This window comes from Vanellus vanellus (assembly GCF_965231255.1).
Source record: "Vanellus vanellus genome assembly, chromosome: 1".
NCBI classification, from domain to species: domain Eukaryota; kingdom Metazoa; phylum Chordata; class Aves; order Charadriiformes; family Charadriidae; genus Vanellus; species Vanellus vanellus.
This window is the reverse complement of record NC_138905.1, coordinates 136,352,389-136,374,734: the sequence shown is the minus strand read 5'-3', so window position 1 is coordinate 136,374,734 and position 22,346 is coordinate 136,352,389. Positions and strand designations below refer to the sequence as shown.

The 22,346-nt window shown below is 41.9% G+C and overlaps 1 protein-coding gene across 1 annotated transcript in view; it reads left to right on the top strand.

Moving 5' to 3' along the window:
* The window catches only part of REPS2 (RALBP1 associated Eps domain containing 2), a gene marked incomplete at its 5' end in the record, with an annotated part of 105,800 nt that overhangs the window by 71,041 nt on the left and 12,413 nt on the right, over positions 1–22,346 (top strand). The window contains 2 exons of the mRNA XM_082498509.1: positions 1,699–1,835; positions 15,144–15,208. Of these exons, the coding sequence (XP_082354635.1) occupies positions 1,699–1,835; positions 15,144–15,208 (202 nt within the window). The remainder of the gene's footprint in view (positions 1–1,698; positions 1,836–15,143; positions 15,209–22,346) is intronic.

Sequence of the window (22,346 nt, the reverse complement as noted above, 5' to 3'; positions counted from 1 at the left end):
GCTTTGCTGCTGCTAGCCAAAGCTTTCTAGTTTTCATACTTTTTTAAATTTTCTTGCTGTGTTACTGAATCATAAATTGCAAATATGCAAAAAATGTGTAAAAAGGATTTTACACAAAAATGCATAAAATAGCAAATGCTTAAACAAGTTCGAAAAAAGTCACTTGAATGTGACTACTGTCTCACATATGGCTGCATGTCACTACATCAGTGCAGAAGTTGGGACTAGAGATTCCTGAGCACATCCTGGAACTCAGACCACCTGCTTCGCTCATCCTGCGTAGCCTGGGGGGCTCTATAACCTCGAGGGTCTCTTGTCTTCAGTTGTGCCTGACCACCGGAGCTTACGATTTGAGTCTCTTACAGCTCTCAGCTTTGGAGCCCGCCTTTCTAGCCTAAGCTGTGCAGTTTCTCAGCTGCTCACTCTTAACTGACTTTTAGGTGCTGGGTCTGCCTGCTGCAAGCAACAATTCAGTGTCACAGGGCTCTGTGGTGGTACTGCTGGGGCAGGCATATTTTTGCCTGGTAGCTGCTATCTCACTCGATCTTAAAAAAAAAAATAAAATTAAAATTCTCAAACTGTTAGGATGCGCAGTTGTAATACAAGTAAAATATACACTGCATAACGTGGAAAGTAAAAGCATAAAACCTTAAGATCCTGGGTCAAAACTTTCCCATTTATTTCAGGGTGGTTGGGTTAGGTTGGATACGGTATACAAAACTCTACCAAGACAAAAAATTCAGCATCAGCAGAGGTTTTTGTGTCACATGTCACTTTTGAAGCAATTGCGACTTTCACTCCTGTATTTATTGAAGTTTGCATCAGAAGCACGGGATCAGCATTGCCAAATGTCTGTCCCGCTAAAGAGCTGTTTTCTAACAACAGCCTGTTTGGCAAAAAACTCCGATCCGTTTCCCATTAGTGGGAGTTATTTCTGTCCTACTCGAATGTGTTTTTGGTCTTGCCTGTCATGCGTAATGTGTTACAGTAAGTGTAACATCTCACATTGTCAGTGCTCATTTTGAACAAAGCTCTCTGTCTTGCAGAAAACCTGGTAACTACAACAGCTGAAAAATATTGGACACTATTCAGCAAAATCAAATTTCTTAGCAAATGCCCTGCATTGGGATTAATGGGTTGTGGAAAGGCCTAGAAGGATGTACTGAGACATGTATTTGACCAGTGTTGGTCACTTTGGAGCCATTCAGTTTTTCTGGATATTGTGGAATTTGGTGACTGTTTGCTATGAAAAAAATTATTCTGATAGTTAGAATGTTATAAATTACAAAATAGACACTTCCAAGAGGTAGGTTGAAGCTGTACCTGTATAGACACTACCCTCACAGTTGGGAAAGGCAACAGAAACTGTAGGGGGAGAAAAATTTTTTACTCGGGTTTATTCAAAATAGTTGCTACATTTATCCCGTTGACAGTTAAAGTTATGAAAAAACGCCTGAAGCTGTGATAAATTTAAAAAATACAACCCCCGTAAGCGTGACCTGTTCCTTTCCCCAGATGTGTAGGTTCCTCTGTTGCCAAATAAATCTGTTTTGTTCTAAGGGGGAACTTTTAGTCATTAGGGCAAAGAATTTCCACCATGAACCTGAGTTCTGGTCAGTGTATTTTTAGCTACTATTCACTGTAGTTGTTTCAAATTAATTTCTGAAGTAAAACTTTTTCTGCTTTTTTCTTCCTTAGGTCTTATTCTAGCACATCAATAGAAGATGCTATGAAAAAGGGAGAAGAGCCCCCTACTCCACCTCCAAGGCCGCAGAAATCACATTCCAGAGCTTCCTCTTTGGATCTAAACAAAATATTTCAACAAAACACACAAGGTAAACTTTGCTTTGATTCCCCCTTTTGAGACCATTTAGGTTAGCTGCATACTTGGCAACTGGGTCTGTTTGCACAAATGCTTGACAGTATGTGCATATGCTCGCTTTGCTATAGGCAGCAATACGCTACAGAACAGAAGAAGTTGCACTTTCTTGCGTTACATGGGCACTGAGGGGAAAAAAACCACTGTTGCTGTAATTGAGGTGATTATAATGTTTTCTGGCATGATAATGGGAAGCTTAACATATGGTAGTCTGTCATCACTGACTGTTTATAACTAGTCTGGCTGTTTAGACAATTCTCATCAGTAACTACAATATATTTGATTTTTATTACTATTTATTTTTTGTAGTTCAGAAGCAGGAAGAAAACCCTTAATGTTTAAACTGGGAGAAAGTGAAATTTCTCGTGTGCAAACATTTTTGATGTTGAAGTCTTCCATATGCTTGGGGGCAATCGGAAACCATTTTTTGAGTAAAAAGAAAGGGTACTTTCATTGGGCGCGGGTGCGTGTTGAGGGGAGAGAAAGAAAATGTAGACTAGTAGCTGGAGTGAACTCAAAGAAAAGGGCTCTCCAGCGCGTTAGTGTGTGAGTGTTCCTTTTGCCTCACGCGGTGAGAGGTGGAAGGAGGAGCGGCTTGTTCAAGGCAGCAGAGACCCAGCATCCCTGGGCTTTAGCAGTGTCCTTGAACCAGGCCAGAGCTTTATACGGATCCGGCACACCAGTCATCTGACTCAAGGACTAGGTTAAACATAGTCATGTTTATGCTTCACAAGAGAGCCAAGGTGTCGCTGTGTCAAGGAATGTTTTAACTGGGCTCTCTAATGTGGTTGTTGGAGTAGAAAAGAAAGAGTTTCACCTTGTGCTGTATGGGACTTCTTTTTTGTTCAAGCACCAGAGAGAATTCAAGAGCCCTGCTATGTGTGCTGAACCCTGAAATTCAATAGGAGTAAACATTTTTTTTTTCCTGCCCTACACAGAGAAGCAATTCCTGATCTTTCACTGTGGTTCCTGTTCAGGGATCTATTGCCTCCAATTTTGATTTCATTATACATCAAAACGAACCCCCAAACAGTGCCAAGTACACATTTTCTAAGGCAGCAAATCCTCTCAGAATCCAGATAAAAGGTATGACTGGAAGGAAGTAAGCTAGGATTTAAGTTTCTCTTGGAACACAAATGAAAGGAGAACATAAATTCTCAAAGAAGTCATTCTGTGAATAAAAAGTAACATCTTGCTTTTGAAAAGGTTCGTTTTGAAGGTCAGCATTACTTTTGAAGTAACGTAACATAATGATTCTGGGCAACTTAACATACTGACAGTGTTACAGTGAGTACAGGAAAAGGTAACTTGTCCTATCAATACTTTTTGGAGGGTTTCCTCACTGGAAATGGGGCAACTGAGTAAGGTTAGGCAGTTGATTGCTTGCAAAAAAAGCAAGCGCTTTGGTCATCCTAAAACTGTTCATCATATTTGGTTCAAATATATGGCTGTTAATAGTTGGAACAAAAATTGGCTCTAGGTTGTCAAAACCTGAAGTATAGTGTGCTACCAAATTACAGATATGTGGAAGGTCTCCCAGAGGTTCAGCTTCCTCCTCTAGCTTCAGAGTGTTGGCTCGTAATTTTTTGCTATCTTGAATGTCCCTTGGTGGCAATGCTAAATATTTGTGGTTGGTCGTCTTCCTCAAATGAAGGTGTTCTATTTTGTGTCAAAAATGTAAATACCGGTTGTGAAAGAATAAGGAGGGATTTGTAGCCTTGGAGGATTTAAGGAAGAACTTGTTAAACAATTTGTAGCCCACCCCGAAGATGAGCTTCCGTTCAAATAAATGTGTATCATCAGAAGGAGGGGATTAAATCAACCCATCCCAGCACGCCCAAGAACCGTGGTGCGTTTACCTTGCTCTGCTTTGAAGTAAAATGTCTCCATTGGAAGTCATATCTTCAGTTCTTCATTCTGGGAAGAAACGTGTGCATGCTCTTGCCTGTCATTAAGCCCCAAATAGTTGTTATTCTGCAACATCCTATTGATAATATGTTTGGATACAGCTGCTTTCTTTTCTTCCGCTTCTCTTGTTTTGATCACCTCACTTTTTTTTCATCCTTTTCCCTACTGATCTTGTTTCTCAGTAGAAATTTCAATCTCATAATTTTCAGATACCTTTTTAATCTACAGACAGTTCTTCCTCAGGGAGTGGTTGGTTTTTTTTTTTTTGGAGCCGAACTCTTTACCGAGGTGCACTTTGCACTATCTAAAAAGACGGTTCGCAGGAGAGCAGAAGGATTGAGCACTGTCGCCTTAAACTGAAGAGCCTCGCCAAAAATAATGTGTGTGTGTTTGTGTGAAGTAAATTACACCCAGTTGTATAATAACAAGCTGTATTCTTATTTCTGCTGACAGTATAAAAATGAAGTTAGAATAGTTTCCATCTGCCATCAGAAGATCCAGTTGCAAATTTACAATATAGATGACGTAGTGGCAATCTACTATTTAGGTTTCTTGGCTATCGGAATAATGCAGCCTGACATAAATATCGAACCCGATGTGCTTCTATCCACAAGTTAGTTGATTGCTTTCTCTCCTGATGTACTCTTGACTGAATCTTTGCTTTACATTTTTTTCCTTCCTAGGTTTTCAAAGATAGCCTTATCGTTGCAGCTGAGCCACAAAAATGAGCTGGAATGACCATCCCTTCTAGCACGACTGTGTTGCCTAGTGTCAGTACAGAAAATCAGACTCTTAAATCAACCATTTTAATAGCTTTCAGGGTATATCCTATTTCATTAGAATAGTCCCGTTTTGGCACATTAGTTTTTTTTCCTACTAGTTCTTGTTCAGAAATAATCCTGATTTTGTGAGTTTGGTGGATAATCTGTTCCCACATCTGCAAAGGGGCGCTCAGTAGTATTGAGTTTTATTTTCAGTTCCTTCTGGTCATGTTGATCCATAGGTATCACTACTTTAATTGTAAAGCCGTCAGTGGTTTGGAGTGGTTTTTTTTGTTCATTTTTTAAAGTGCGGAAAAATAAAAATCTCTTTTCTTCAGGTAAATTCAGCCAAAGACTGTGGCAGATCCTTGTTGTGGGCCCTGGTTTGTTGGGAAGTGGTTTTGTTTTTCATTTACTGCTGCTACATTATGTTTGCCACTCGTCTTATGATGCCCCTCTCCTGGCAAGTACACACAGGTAACATTTATCCATGTTGGCTAGGATGCCCAGCAATGCACTAGCCGTGGAAACTGTGCTTTAAAACTGTTGAATTGGGACGTAACTGCAGTTGAAGGAGGCGCCTTCATTCATATTCCGTAGCTGCGCTCCTGTGGGACACTGTAATTTGTGTTACCCAGGGAAAACATACAAAACCAAGAGAACTTATTGAAAGGCACCACCTTTTTCAGATCCGCCATAATTATGGAACTGCTCTAGACAGACATTTTAACAATATACACAAGTGGATTATAGCCCTGTCTATATCTCTGTGTGTGTATATGTGGATGTATTAAAACAAACCACCACCTCTTATTTCTGTTCATCAAAGCCATGATTTGAGATGACACTAGTTTTGGAGGGCACTGTAGATGTGACAAGCTATAAGGATGCATTTTGTCATGTACTGACCTATTTTTCTCAGCTGTGACGCTAAGAGTACGGTGTGGCTGAGAAAACATATATGGTAGAATGGCCTTATTTAATGTTAAGCAGCCCTCTTTCTGAGGGTTCAGCTCTGAGGTTATTGAATAGTGGCATCAGTAGAGCATCAAAACATCGTGCCTGTTGCCAGAACTCTTTTTCTTCTCCTGAAACTGTTGTGGATGCCCCTTGTTTTTGCTTGGGTTTGAAGGATGCGCGTTTTCTCAAGCCGTGCACAAACAAGATACTGCAGTGAAAGTTTCATTGCCTTGATGCAGAGTATTTTCAAAACCCCACTAATCCCTGAAGAGTTTTTCCCACAGTATCCGTGTATGGGGCTGCTAGTGAATTTAACTAGAGAAAAATCATTGCATACCAGGTCATCCTGTGAGTCCATATGTGAATTTCTGTTAAGAGATGTTAAGAGACAGAAATCTTTTTTCTTTTTTTTTTTTTTAATCATGTAGTCTTTGTGTTGGCATCTGAGAAAAATTTAAGGCTGCTAGATTCTCCATGTATTTCTTTTCTTTGAATATATAATCTCTGGCATTTGGCCTGTGTACATATTAAGAAAATACTTGGCTGGGTTTTATGCATTCCTGGAAAGACAACAGCAGGTTTTAAGTACAAACAAAAATGTCAGTTCAAATGCATACATGACCTGGTTTACTTCTTCATTTCTTCTCTAGCCCATGCTCTAGTCAGATGCAAGCCAAGAGGTAAGACCTGGGAGCCTGTGGCCCGCAGAGCTTTCCTGCGCTGCTCACAAAGATTGTTTGCAGGATTAGATGCTCTCTTGGACTCCTCCTGCTCTCTTCTGTCTGTCCCGCGATCTGGCCGAGGGAGCAGGTATTGAGGAGGCCAAAATTGCTGCAGCTCGGAGCCTGACAGTCCTGCGGCAAGGTCCCCCCCAGCCACCTTTTTACCCTCAACGGCAGCAGTAAGCAAAGGTCCCCCTTGGGATAACTCTGGGACTGAGGCTTAAGTATTAAAATCCAAAAATGTACCCATTATCTTCTGGCCTTCTGCTGTGTTACGTTTTCTGCCCGTGACAACTAATAAAGAATTTACTTCTGGGCAATTATAGGCAGTGACGTCAATCTGGGTCTAGTTGGACTGATATAGATGCCTTTGAAATACATTTTATTTCCCATTTTGTTTCTTTTCTGAATTGCATAACTTCTTTTAATTAACAGTTCTGTAGAACAAAGAATCCTTGTTCTACAGGGATACTTGTTTGGAAAAGGGAATTTGCTTTGATGAAACAACATAATTGTCATAAACAGTCTAGTTTCATGCTGATACGGCAGAAAGATTGAATGTCTCTATGTAATTTATCAAAACAGCTATATAACTGTTTACAAATGAATTTTTGACTGAAGGTTTTCAGTGCTCATTTGCTTTTGAAACTTGCCTCCTGCTGCGGCTGTCCCTGCAGTGAAGAACGCGTGGAATGCAGGCACCGTTTTCTTATGTGGGCTCGCAAGAAAAATACTTACTGTAACCTGCATTTGCTCCTTGGGGGTGCTGGTTTTAGCCAGCAGTGTGGGGCTAGTATTTGGTGTTTTTTTTTTTTTCTCTTTTAAGATGTGAGGTCTTAAGTACCACACTTTGTAAGGGGGAAACGCACTAGTGTTTTATTGTAAGTGTGGTGGTTTCTGTTATGGGTGATGTTTTCCTAACTACAGTCACATCTGTAACCTCTGCTTACCTCTGCTGGGCTAGTGATGGCTGCCAAACAAGAAAACCCCTCTGCTCTCAGTGTAGTATTCATAGAAAAGGAACAATGGAACAGGTTTACTGGTGTGCATCAGCATTCCCGTCAGTGATATAAATGTGTCTCCACATCGCTTCTGTATTCCTTCATATGCACATTTCCCACGCAGTGTGAAGTGGTACTTCTGTCATGAGGCTCAGTCAGTCCAAACTTCTTTTCCGTACCCTTTCATTTCCGTTAGCGCTAGAGGAAGGCTGGTGTTCAGCCAGCCACGTTTTACCCTCTTTTTCATACCTTTGAAAAGGAAGGCTCTTTATTGCTTTCTTTACTTCATCAGACCTTCATTACTTCATTCAATTAGCACAAACTTTACTTGAACGTACAGGCGTGGTGGGTTTATTTGACAAGCGTGGGGATTTCTGAAGAGTAAGTGTGTGTTGAAATGTCTTTGTTTTCTCATAGTTGCCCAACCACAGCCAAATTTAACGTATTTCTGAATGTTTTCAGTCCACATAGCAAATAAAACAGTTCTGCGATTGAGTAGGAAAGAAAATTTGGAGAATTAAAATGATTGTTGCTCCATTGTCATACACATTTGGATACAAACTAGTCCAAATAGTTACCCTAATACTGTTTCCAGCTGTTTTCAGCAATCTCTTCGCAGCTACATCATATTTTTAGCTTAGTGAGCCAAATGCAGATGACTTTCCCTTTTGGGCACATGGAACTGGGGACTGAAAAAGCTGCCAAACTTGACCTAGATAAATATAATTACTGCATTATCTTCTGTATTCTTTTATGCTTAATTGTAGTTGCTGGGAAATATCTGTATCTATTTACTAAAGGCAAGCTTTTAAGGGGTTATGCAGGGGGTTATGTTCTTGGTGTTACCATACAGATTTCTCAGCTAACTTTTTGGTTCAAAGCTGGAGTCGCAAGAGGAACCTAGAATAGTAATGTCCTTTTTTAATGCTTAATTTAGATTGCAGTGAATTTAATGAAATAACTAATTTTCAAGACCCCTTCCTCTCTTGTATTGGTCTTGATTTAGTAAAATCCAGCTACTTTCTTGGGTAATAGGGCTGGTTTTTACTCATGCTGTCTTGCATGTTATTGTGTTGTGTTTATTAATCAGACCAAAACATTAAATTAGGAAGATGACAATTCTGAAGGACCTTTAGTTTAGAAGAGTGATAATGGCAAATAGCATCAGCAAAATATATAATTTTGCTGAATATTGTTTGCACAGTATACAAGAGCTCTAATGTTGCCAGGTTCATCGAGTTGAGAGTGCAGAGTCCAGTTAACATCTTTGGTTGTAAGCGTTGTAACAACAATTATCACTTAAATTAAAAAGGTCTTTTACACGTAAACTGAAGAAGACACTAAATTGAGCTGCTGTTCATACTGTTCTCCGCACTATATCGCTGCAGTGAAAATACCGGGAAATGCTTTCTTAACATAAATGTGACAAAACCATTTGAAGCAGAGAATAGATTTTGGGGGGGGGGGACGGACACGACTCGGCTCCTGGTCGGTTACTGGAGCTGCTGCTTCCTTCTAGTCCTGTTCCCCTTCAGAATATCTGTGATCACTGAAGTGAGCTTATTCTGAGTAAAATATGAATGTCTTCCCTCTGATTTGAATTTTATTCCTCTCAGCCTTTTAGAATTTTTTTATGAAGGATTTATGTGTTTACAACTATGTAACTTATTTCTTTGCCCAACTGGACAAGGATATAGTTCAGGTTGAACGGGCTGGAGAAAATAGTGAGGACATAAATGAATGAATAGTTATTACATGATAGGAATCTGATGGGGTAACTCGTTTCTATGCTTTCAGATTTTTAAATTTTTATGTCTGTTTCTAAGGGCTGAGTCCAGAGAGTACTTGTGTGCAAACTGGGGTAAATCTTATCAGCCTTTCAAGTGTAACTGTTCCTTGACACTTTGTGTAAATGGAACTTATATTAGTAAGAATTATTGAAATAGATCCCTGGATAAATAGATATTTCACAACCACCTTACTAGAATCCTTCATTAAATTTACATTCCTGGCTACAGCTTTAAGGTTTTTTTCCTGTTGCGACTTTTTGCAGACATAGTAGTGAGAATTATTAAATCAGATCTCTTGAAAAACAGTTATTTCACAATCACTTTACTAACACATTTGTCAGGAATGTGAATAAAAGAAAGAGTGCAGAGAACGGTATCAGTATTATGGGATATCCAAGTAGCAATTTCAGTGAACAAGAAGGGAAGTTTTGTAAGACAGAAGTAACCAGAAACCAGCTTAGACACAGAACCTTTCTGTGGTCTGCCTTTGGCAGCAGAAACAGGAAAAGTATCTGAAAAAACCTCTTCAAAATAGTATCAGAGCGGAAGGGTGAAAATGCCAGCTTCCCAGACTACCTAAGGAACCGAAGCCTTAGGTGGTTTGGGGAACTGAAGAATAATTCATTCTGTTGGCTTATCTGTTTCGAACTGTTTTCGGTATTGCAGATCCTTTGCTTCCTGATAAAATTAATTGGTTGGTCTTGTGTTAAACCTGATGTGGGAGCTTGGCACTCTGAAGCAGCGTAAGTCGATATAAATCTTCCATGCAATCAGCCTCTCCCTTCATCCAGCGGTGGGGGTCGTGCTGTGGGCTGGCCCATAGCATCCACTGGAAAAATACCAAACACATCAAGCAGACTCTACTGAGGAGCCCTATCGGAGTTTTCTCCCAGTTGAAGTCCTTGGATTGTCCTCACCCAATTGCAGAAGGGGTGGGGCGGGGGGAGCAGAACAGAAGCAAGAACCTGCATTTAGGCCATCTATGTCCAGGGCAACCTGGATATAGGCTGGGTTTGGTTAGGACTGCACCCTCTGTGGGATCGGAAAAACACAGGGCCCTTTCTCCCTTTGGGAATGGTGACAGAAATATGAGGAGCGGCCGAACTCTGGGTGCCCTTTTGGTCATGGGATGAAAAGTGTAAAGGGTTTTGACATGAGCTGAGGTCAGCCTCCTTTGGGAGGCGCTTTCTAGTTTCACTTTGGCTAGAAAAGCACAAAATGGCCCTTGACCCAGGAAAACCACCCTTCCTTCAGGGCAGTGCTTATGTACGTTATCAGTACAGATGAGAAAAAGGAGTACTTTTTTTTTTTTTTTTTCAGCCAAAGCTTTAACTTGTCTGTGGTGATACCAAGGATAAGGTGGTAGACACGTAAAACCAAGAAGGAGGACAGCTGCAAAGAACGGAAATGAAATAAATACCTGACATGGAAATGTTTCAGGATGTGTAGTTTTGTACGCTGTTGTTCTAGTATTAATTAATTATAAAAACCAGCATGTGTCCAGCAGCTCAGTGTAGTATGGCAGTTTCCTTCAGTACTAAGAAACAAGAAGACAGGTGGCTCTCATTGGGTGGGAGAGGTGCAGCATGTTGCTCTTACAGGTTACTCTAAAGGATCCCAAAGGCCCAAATTTGTTCCACCCTAATTTTGGCATCTTGCCCTGCTGCTGTGCCTGGTGAGCTAAAGACCTGTTTCCCGTGGGTCTGACCGGATTATGATAATTTAATGTTTTTCTTTGGTCTCCTCTTCCTAGATCAAATAAGTCAAGTAAAGGAGCTACTTGTATGGTCACCATGATTGATATTTCTCACTGCCATGAGTAATGAAAGCACTGAGGGTTTGTGTTGTCTGCTAGGGAGGCTGGAGGCAGAACGCCGTGGCCCCAGAGGATGGCATGGCCTCTTCTTGGAGTGTAGCATTACAGCCTGGTGTTTGTTTTAAAATATTAATCTACCTTCAGATTGGAAACCCTATTTTTTTATCTAGTGTGGTGTCCTATTCGTGCTTTGTGATTGCCAAAACAGGGCAGAAAAATGGTTCTGGAAGCTTTCCATGCAGATAATCCACCTTAAAGTGCGAGCATGCTAAGTAAAGAGCCATGATTTGTGAGCTGAAAGCCTTATCACTACCTTTGTGGGAGTAACTAGTGCGTGAAAATGCTATCATCTACAGGAATACGTGTGATATGGATACTGGATATACTTAAATCTATTTTACTGGTACTTGTATGGCCTTTCCACGGCGCTGTCACTGAGATTGGCTTTACGTGGCTCACCCTGCTGTGAGTGCCACCGAACCGCTCAGTAAGAAGGCGACCTGTGCGAGGCCCGTCCCACTCCCTCCAGCTCCCTCTGCTTTTACGCAGAGCGTGAAGACTTGTTTTCGAAGAGCCGAGGGCACTCAGCTTGTCCAAGCTCTGGGGTGTACACCTGGAAATAGGACAGTTGTCTGTTTGCTGCTCAGTCCCGGGGTACTGGCTTTCATTTGGGAAACAAACCTCCTTTCATTCTGGAAACAGACCCTGTATTTGGGGTCGCTTTCAGAGCTCAGGTAGTGATGGCATCGCTAACAGCAAGAGCCGATCTGTGCGAGGCAGTCTCCCAGGAAGGCAGGCATTCCGGAATAGCCTAATATTACAAGTCACCTCCTGATACGCATAAAAACCTATGAGCGTGTGTTAACATTGCCCTTTTCTAGGGTAGTGACACTAGAGAAGGCTGAAGCATGCAGCTTCTTGTCATGAATTTTTTTTTCATTGCCCTGTGGAGAAAAAAAGTGAGGCTTTTTTTTTTTTTATAAGTTGTTATGAGTCCTCAAAAGTCAACTAACTTTTTGTCTCGCAATTGTGCTCACATAAGCATGATTTCCTTCTAACAACAGGCTGAAGATGTTCTGCAACAGCAGGAATTTTATGAATATTTCATGAGTAGCTTAAGTTAGAATTTGCAGGATTAAAAAGAGGAAACTGGGTCAAATGCACGTAGTGTAAGCATCTAACTTCTTTAATGCTAAATTAATGTATGTTGTATTTTGAAAGCTGAAGAAGCATTTTTTGGGGGTGGGGTTTTTTTGTGTTTTCTTTTGTGTTTGTTTTTTTTTGTTTGTTTGTTTGTTTTTTTTTTTTAATTTGACCATCTTATGGAAAAATTACTCTTCCCTTTGGAATTTTGTGGGCCAAATCCCAGGAGAAACCAGGAGAAATGTGGAGTTTGACAGTGTGTGCGGCCACTTCAGCAGGTGCTTCTCCAGCAAGCCCAGCGCCTTTCTGTGTAAAGTACACTGCTGCTTTCCTGGGTATATCGCTGGGTTTGAAGAATCGGGGAGCGAGGACAGCAAGTGCTGTATCTTCTGGAGCTGAAGTTGAGGTGGATTCTCAGTGGAAGCAGCTCTTGCAGTAAAGCTTTTGAGGGCCTGCTGGAGCCGAAGCCAGCACATACCAAAATAAAGAGCCCTGGAGAGGGCTACATACATTTGGAAGGGCGGAGGGAGCTGCTGGGGCCGGTGCCTACCTGCAGCACCACTGACCCCGACCCCCAGTGCCCCTTTCCAGTGCCCCCCATGCTCATGGCAGCAGTGCACTCCATAGCTTCACGTTTGGGCTGCCAGGGACTTGTTAGGGACTGTGCGTGATTCATGCTCCCCCATGACATTAGAGCTGTTTGGAGAGCAGAGATGATAGCTTTGCAGCAGCGCTCATTACCGGTAGTGGTGGGCAGGTAAGGTGCACACAGTTGTTTTCCATGGAGCACAGCAGCACAGCTCCCACAAGGTTTCCTGAAGATAAGCATATCACATTGGGCATATGCACTTGTCTGTTATTACCACGAGCAGCTGATTGGCCCAACAGAGTGCGGGTGTTTGAGTTAGATGGTATTTTCAAATACTGTTATTAGCTGTAATTGCCAAAGCCACTGCCAGTGCTCAGATAAATGAAAATAATGAAATAATAATAATAAAAGATAATAATAATTAAGAATAAAAATAATAAAGGAAATAATAACCTGAAGTTCAGACTAAAGGAAAGGAAAGTTTCTTATTCCGCAGTTCCTTTCTAAAGAATAGTTGTGCAGAAAGGGGTGGAGAATGTAGTGACGACATCATGCTGGTATTGCAGTAGCCTTACAAACAGAACTAATTAAATGCAAGAGAAAGCATCCTAATGACCATGCTTTTTTCAAACTTCTCTTACACCTGTAGATGTGTTAGTGGCTCCCTTGCTTAACCTAAGTTGTGTTTTAATTGTCCTACCTCTCTCCTTGGCACTGTGTGCAGTGATATTAGGCTTCATTCTGATTCAAGAGATGATGATACAGAAGATGTAAAAAAACCCCTGATGTATTATAAGCTTCTCTGGAGCTGTATATAGTCAAGATGACTGTTCTCAATGATTTCATAGAATCGTAGAATAGTTTGGGTTGGAAGGGACCTTTAAAGGTCATCTGGTCCAACCCCCTGCAATGAGCAGGGACATCTTCAACCAGATCAGGCTGCTCAGAGCCCCATCCAACCTGACCTGGAATGTTCCCAGGGATGCGGCATCTACCACCTCTCTGGGCAACCCGTGCCAGTGTTTCACTACCTTCATTGTAAAAAAATTCATCCTTATACCTATTCTAAATCTACCTTCTTTTAGTTTAAAACCATTACCCCCTGTCCTATGGCATTCACCCACACATTTTTACTCTCACGTCACTGTTGTCCTTAATGGTCAATATCTTTTTTTCTGTGTTTTCAATCATGTAGCTTTTTCTCGACTTCGTGTATAAAATATGTAAATGGCTAAGCTGTAACAGGGCTCATAATGGTCTTTGTGGCTTTTCAAAATGTGCATGGAAATAAAAAGTGTTTAAAAGTAATTGCTTGCTTAGCATTATTGTGGTAAAAGGCATTTCTAAGTTTAATATTGTTGGGGTTTTTTGCTATACAGTGCAAGATGGACTGTCTGGTGTCTTTGCCAGTGCAAGCGCTGAGCACTCAGTGCGACAGGAGCTTGGGGAGGGTAACCCACCTAAGGACTCCCACCACTCCTGGTTGGTCTCTCTGTGCTAGCCTAGTCCTCCTCTCTGCAGCTGTCCTAGCAGTTAAAGACTCGGGTGATGGTGTGTGGCTCCTTGAATGGGGTGTGTTTGTAAGTTTTATGTTTATACATACATATAGAGAGAGATTTAGGATACCTTATGGTAAGTTAGTGTGAATCTTGTAATTTTCAAACCTGTAATTAAGTCTCTGTTTAATTATTTCACTGAATAACTTTGTAAATGCTTAAATTGGTTAATGATTAAGTGCTGCTGAAATTCAACCTCTCGATCTACCTCAAATCATTAATAAATTTTGAACTGCTGCTAAATCATAACCGTGTCAAATATTCTCATCCGCAAAAAGGGGGTTTAGGTATTTTAGGGAAACTGGAAGATACAGTGGCTGGACCTACGTGATTGTTACCCTCCCTTTGTGCTGGCTCAAACTAAAAGCTGACATTGCATTATGTTAAAGGGCCTGAACTGACCATTAGGGTTTGTCTTCCTTCCCTTATTTCTCCTCCTCCCTCTGAAATACCTCCAATGAGTAATAACATGCAAATACAAAAGTTAAAGCCAAAGAAACTGATTTCTTTTTGGTTTGTTTAGGCTTTTGTCCTATTAATTCCATGGCAGATGTTTTCTTTTTAAGGCTGCACTCCTTCACATAGTGTGTTTTATCTGGAGTGAACGCTAATGTCTACATTGGATGCTAAAGCATCACTTTTAAAAAAGCCAATAATGTTAATGACAAAGAGCAAAGTCTCAAAGACAAGTAGACCGTGTTTCTGGGGTTCTTCAACTGGAATTGGATTGCGTTAGCTACAGCTTTTGTGGCTGACTGGCTTCCAACTCTGCTTTTTATCATAACATTGTGGGGTTTTGCAGCAATTAAATCACTGCTCATTCACTACTCATGAAGTTATTGCAAACAGGGTTTGCTCAATAAAGATCAAGTTTAGTTTCTGTTATTAAAATGTTGAATTCTGCCTCTTCGCTGGGAATCATCATGGAAATTAATCCTGGTTTTATTTGGAATTAAGTTAATGTGGTTTTGTTTCTTGTTTTTTGTTTTTGTTTTTTTCTTCTTTTCTCACTGTTCAGCTGTGAGGTCTGGCTGGCTGCCCCCACCACCGCCTGCACTGCCCCCTCGACCTTCTGTACCTCAGGTATGGACAAAATGTTTAATACTTTGCTGTGTATTATTCGTTTATTTACATTACTGTTGCAGTGGTTAGCGTAAGTTGGCTTGGACACGGCAGCTGTTCTGGCTTCCAAGTTAAGGCAGATCTACAGTTTGCTCTGCAGTTCCATACAAGTCTGTCTTCATTGGTCTGTCTAGCCGGTGTGCTGCAATGTCAAATTACAGACTAATTAAATCTCTTTGTACTGGAGCTGACATGCACCCAGTAGACAACACTGTAAATTGCAGGCTAGTAAGGCTAGTCTACTAATAAAGAGTTTGATGCCTGAAAGGCATAGACTTGATACCTGCTATTTGCTTCTTAAGCTCTGAATGCTCGGAGGGCATCTACTAAGGGAGCAGTGCATGAAAGAGTATATTTTACCCATGGGTTTGAAAAATAACCCTGACGGGGAGCGAATGCCCTGTCAGTTATGTTGTTAAGTTTCAAACCATTAGCAATGCACTTTTGTTTTGCTTTCTGGATGGGGTTTTGTTTGTTTTTAGAGCATCACACAGCCACAGCACAATGCAAATTAACTAAATCATATGTATCTGCATCCAGATGCTTCTTCATGTTTTAGGAGATGATGGAGGATCAGCGTCTTGTTCTTTTTATGTTGTTGGCTCTGTTAAGTCTTAGGCAGCAGTATGCTTTGTATATTACTCCTTTAGGTGAGGTGTATAATAGAAAATGAGTCCACAGGGGAATTAAGAGCCCATTACATATGAAAACTTGGTGAGGCACCTTCACTGGACCAGAAAAATTCCTCGTTTGAGTTTTGAATCTACTCTTACGAGTCCGCTGTTGAGCACCTCCTGCTGTACAGTGCTTGTGATAAGAGATAAAAAGCTTGTTGCCACCCCCAGCTCCACCAGCAGCTCGTTGCTCTCTTACCCTCCCCAGTGCTTTTCAGCATCTGAGCGCAGCTGTCTTCTACCTTGAGGACTGTAGAGCGTTCTGGTTTCAGCTTGTGTGCTTCCCCCAACTCACTATGGCATTAGCTGTCCTGCTAACACCACACGCTCCTTAGTGCACCCATCGCGTTCCTGCTTTGTCCAATGCTCCCCTGTGCAGTGAGCAGTGTTTCCCTCTGGCTTCCCCCGATCTCATGGTGTGGCTTCCTGCCTTGCAGCTGCGGCTGCAACCCACACTGGCCCTCCTGCTGCTGCTCAGACTTAAAATCATAGAATGGTTTAAGTTGGAAAAGACCTTTCAGATCATCAAGTCCAACCATTAACCTAGCACTGCCAAGTTACCTCTAAACCATGTCCTTCAGCATCACATTGACATGTCTTTTAAATACCCCCAGAGGTGGCAACCCAACCACTTCCCTGGGCAGCCCATTCCAAAGCTTGACGATCCTTTTGGTGAAGAAATTTTTCCTAATATCCAATCTAAACCTTCCCTGGTGCAACTTGAGGCCATTTCCTCTTGTCCTATCGCTTGTTACTTGGGAGAAGAGATCTACCCCCACCTGTCTACAACCTCCTTTCAGGTAGCTGTAGAGAGTGATAAGGTCTCCCCTCAGCCTCCTTTTCTCCAGGCTAAACAACCCCAGTTCCCTCAGCCACTCCTCCTAAGACTTGTTCTCCAGACCCCTCACCAGCTTCGTTGCCCTTCTCTGGGCACGCTCCAGCACCTCAATGTCTTTCTTGTAGTGAGGGGCCCAAAACCAAACATGGTATTCGGGGTGGGGCCTCACCAGTGTCGAGTACAGGGGGACAATCACTTCCCTAGTCCTGCTGGCCGCAATGTTCCTGACACAGGCCAGGATGCTGTTGGCCTTCTTGGCCCCCTTGGCACACTGCTGGCTCATGTTCAGCCGGCTGTCCACCAACGCCCTCAGGTCCTTTTCCTGCTGGGCAGCTTTCCAGCCACTCTTCCCCAAGCCTGTAGCACTGCATGGGGTTGTTGTGACCTAAGTGGAGGACCCGGTACTGGGCCTTGTTGAACCTCACACCCCTGGCCTTTGCCCATGCATCCAGCCCGTCCTGATCCCTCTGTAGAGCCATCCTACCCTCAACCAGACTTGCCACAGCGTGCCGGCTCCGTGCACTGCAAGTTCTGTCGCAGCCATCAGGAAAAGCAGTAAATATAACAAATACAGTTCCTAGGGAAAACCCCATTGTTTTCCAGCAAGATTCTGCTAATTGTTCGTTTTCTTGTCCTTTCATCAGGGCAGTGAGGAGGGATGTTAGTTTATTTATGCATGTCCAGCACCCTACTTACCACATCACAAATACTGAACCAACTACTCATCCTATACTGGGCCATGCAGCATATAAGACCTTTCTAAAACAATAAACACAACAAGATTCTCATGTGAAATTCTTGAGCCAGTCCTCTCCAATGCAAAAGTTTGTTTTCTGAAAGAAAGAAAAAAAGTGGCTTCAGTGTCTGCTCAATAATGAACATATAGCTGATGCTTTGCTTGCATGTGTAACTTACTTTTACTTATTTCTGATGATTTAAAAAGATGTTTAATCAAATATCTCATCAAAATATCCTTGTTCTGATGTCTAGCAAAACTGTACACAAAACCAATTCTTGAAAATGTAATAAGCTTCACATGCATCACATGCTGTTTATTTTTTCTCTGAGCGTGCCTTTCTGTGATAGAGAGGTAACAGACAGTAGGGAAGTATGTGTGGTGGGGTCGTAATTCAGCTGAGCTGACCCTTATGAACAGCCTGTAAGCGATGGTAAGCATATGGATTATATTAGTCCAGCGGGGTCCTTAATTTAAAGAGCATGAAGAAGTTGGAAGGAGGGATCTGCTTTCAAAACTGCGGCAGGGTCAAGAACTGAAGAAAAGCCATGATGCTGAAATGACGCATTCAGCTTTTTCCTGTTTCAGGATTTAGCAAACACTTCTTAAATTTCTGTTTTTAACTTATTTTTCAACAATGTTATTGAAAATCCTTTTTATTGCTGTAACATTTTGCTATATGCCTGCAGTTAAGCACTGTGAATGACAAATGTAGCTTGGAAATGAAGTGTGCCCCACATATTTCGGGTGGCTGTGCACCATGTCAGTATGCTCGTGGTGTGATTATTTTGGCTCAGCTTTGGAAATCAGTTGATGGAGGAGGAGAGGGAAATCCTTTCTTCTGAGGACTACGGTTTTCTATGGATGGCTGAGAAGGAGCCTGGACCAGTTGGCTCTTTAGAGTGAGATTAAAGGGCTCATGGGATGTAAAGGCCGACATGCATAAAAGAGAGGTATCAGGGGGTAGGTATTACGTTGCAGCGGAGCAGAAGTCCTTCTGTGAGCTTAATCAATAGCAATATAGAAATGACATCTTGACTTGGATCCTGGGTTGCTGTTTTTTTTAGTAGAATTTGTTTCAACCTTTAGGAAAACATTATTTTTCCTGTCAGAACCTCCAAGGTAATCAAGCTCAGTAAGTTACTGAGTTCAGTAGTTGAGAGTGTGCCAAACGTCTCTAGTCATATCACAAACTTACTAAATTATCCATCCACTAAATTACTAACATCCAACTCTGCCTCCATAGCTCTGTCAGCGGAATAGTGAGGGAGAGGGACTGTATCGCTGGGTGAGCGCAGCACAAGGTAAAACTTAGAGCTAATACTGCTGTGGCCCTGACTCCAGAGCCGAGTGGATGTGAAGGCTTACTGTGAGAGGTTCAAGTCTTGGGGTCCTGCGAGGACTTGGCCGGTTTATGGGGAAATAGCGGTGGGGCAGGCTTCTCTGCTCCGGGTTGCTGCTGCCAGCCCATGCCGTTCCACGCCTCCCATGGGCAGACGCCTTTACAGGCGCGGCTGCGTCTCTTCTTACCCCTACGACGAGTTTTACCGTTGGTGGATTAACTGTGCATTTCTTTCTTATTGCCGGCCTCTAAAAGGCTATGGTAGCTCCATCTCCTTGGGATTTTTCTCCGTTGCCAAAGTCAGCGTTGTAACTACTTTGTATCAGTCCATGAACTGTACCCAAGTTTTCCTCAGAGCTCTCACTGGGTGTTTCTCTAATGCAGTGGTGCTTTCATCTGAGGTCTCTATGGTGACTGTAAATAAATTTAATAAATAAAGAAGGACAAAAAACAAGTTTACGTACTGTGGATACACCATTATCTCCAATTTATGATCTTTTAACCCAAATTTCAACTCTGATCTCTCTACACTGCAAGCCATTTTGAATTGATGTTTCCAGTAAAGCACTGTGAAATGCAGTATGAAATGCTTTATTAGAATCCTCAATTCATGTTGCTTTCCTATTAAAAAAAGAAAGTAATTCAAGTTTTGCTTAAATTCCATAAAGGGTGCTTGGAAGGATTAAGTACAGAATCAGGCTTATACACAGACTTGAGTTTTGTTTTGGAGAATATCTTCTTTTGAAGGGTTTTCCTTTTACTACTATGTATATGCCTGTGTGTAACTTCACTGACACCTTCTGTAATCCCTAGTAGCACATCTCGCACTTAGCAAGTCTGCAGTAGCTGCTTGGATTTAAGGATCATTTTACCTGTATCAGTGTTCCTACTTCTTTGGACCATAAGTATTTAATATGCTGCAACCTATTGTACAGACCTAGTTAGGACACTGGCAGTGCCTTACCTTTCTTGCTTATTCTCATGACATGCATAGTTACGGCTTTTCCACTCTTTTTTTTAACATTTTTGGGGGTTTAAAATTTTTTTTTTAAGTCTTGAGGGGGTTTTATGTCATCCCCCCACCCCGAGTGGTGGTATATAGAACAGATAACCTGTAGCTTTTTGAAATACCTACTGTGTTTTCTTCTGGGCTTGTAGAGGACTGGATTCAGTGGCTTGGGTAATTTTTCCTAATCCTGTGTTCCTAACTTCATGGTAAACTTAAGCCATCCAGGAGAAATGGCATAAAGGTGGCACCAAAACTTTCGTGTGGACCCAGAGCTGTACTTAGAAAATTTATGGGACTCGGAGGCCGCAAGAATCACGATAGGAAGGCCTTAGCATACATAGATGATATGCAGTGACACAGATTTCTGATTGGAAAGAACTTTGGATGCTCATGAAAAACACTCCACTGGAACCGAACATGTGTATGCATGTCTCATATAAGCCACTGTTGTTATATTTTTTAATGGAAAACAAAGTAATACTTTATTACTGTTGGCTTTTAAGCCTACGGAAGTCATTTACCACGGCTGCTTACTGTGGGAGATTTAGTAACATATTTATGTTAATAGGAATTACAGATGAACACTGAAGAGCAAATATAACTTTAGGATTTTATCCAACATCAGCTCACTGTCTGCAACATTGCCCAATTAGAGTAATTTAAATAAAGGAACGTTGATCTATTTCTGTACCTTCCTGTCCAGTAATGAAGGCGTATGTTCAATCCTGCCTCTGCTGTCTGAGGGGATTTGAAAACAGCGGGACTGGAAGAAAACCCTGTATATCTTGGCTGAAAAAAATTGATGTTCCTAGTCTCTTTTCCCAGAGTCTAAATTTTAAGCTTGTTGGTTTTGTAAATTCACACTGGTTTGTACTGGACCTTCATTTCTGGAGACCCTGTGATCTGGTTTTCCCACTGGTTCCATGTTGGCAGTTTTGGCAGGCACTGGAAAAACTATGGGTGAAGGCAAAGTGTTCAAGTGAAACGGAGTAGGTAGGCAGCTGTTAACGTTATCCAATTGAAGTATCCTGAGTACATTGCAGCTCTGAAGATGAAAATCTCACTGTGTTATACGAGCTCAGAATTAGGCTGTCGCTTTAGTGGCCATCGTTACCATTAGATGTTACTGATTTGGTGAAATCATGGAAACACGGTGCTGTGAGGGATGACGGTGGGTCTCCCTGCCCAGTCACAGGCACCTGGTGTTGTTGGAAAGCGAAGATATTATTCTTTTCAACATATCGAATGTTCCGCTCTCCAAACGTTACTCGATACTTCGTAATTCCTTGAAACGTTTTGGCCATTCATCATGCGGAATTGCAAGTGAAAACTGGGACCCAGTTCAAGAAGTTCTCTACTAACATGCCTCCCTGCTCTGTGGAATCCACGGAGAGCCGTGAGCGTGGGGTACGCTCAGGGCTGGGTCTGTAACCAGCCATTCCGCGTCCCCACGCTGGTCTGCGGCACAGAGGCCAAGAGATGGGAAGGGCGCCCGTCCATCCTGCTGAAACCTCTCGGCCTCCCGAGTGGGATGGCCGCATGTGGGCTCCATGCTGGGAGCTGGTCCGGGGGTTCCCCCTCAGCCAACATCTTTGGGTGAAGCCGAGGTATGTGGAGGGTGAGGTAGGGTTTGCTTATCTCTGTCACAGAGCTGTTTGGAGAAAATGTTCTGCCAACTGAGGCACCTTCTTACCCTGTAAAATTATGTGAGGAATTTCAAGTGCTGGCAGGACACCTGGAGCTTTATGGGAAGGAACTTTCTTGTCACAGAAATTAGAAGAAGTAAAGATTTTGCTTTTGGCAGCACGCTATTTGTATACATGATGGTATTCTCCCAGACAACCATTTTATATTGAACCAAAGGAATACCTTTTTTTAGCTTGCATTTACAACCCCTGTGCAAGAAGAGGTGTTTTTTTCTGCTGCCACGGTTTTGGCTTCAGAATAATGTATGTTGTATAATCAGTGCAATAGGTACTGAAGAAACCTATAACTGTAATAAAACTGAGAGTCTTCTATAACAGGAAAGATTTCGCCATCTGCCACTTTAATATAATACCAAGTGGATTATCTTCCTCTCATGAAAATTATATATTAAATCTAAAACGGCCAGACAAAATAAATTACGGTTTAAGAAGTGGTGGAAAGTAGCACAGTTAAAATTGAATTTAGGGAATTGCTGATGGATGCCATAAAATCCTTTCTAAAGAGGTTTCTGGGAGAGTAGAAGAAGGGTGAGTATCTTAATTAAAACGTGTTGTAATAAGTTTTGAATTTGGCTTCACGTTTATTGTAAAAACAACAATACAAAAGGCTGAGGATCCAGTGCCTGTATCTCTAGTGGAATGCACATACCCCTTTCTAGCTTACGTTAATCTGGTTTTGTGAAAGTGGAGTATTAAAGCAGATTGTTAATGCTTCCACCTGGGTCCTATTCTTTCCTTGCGAATGGGCTGAACGTTGCAGCAATTTGTTTGTATTTACTGCCTTTTTCCTCAAC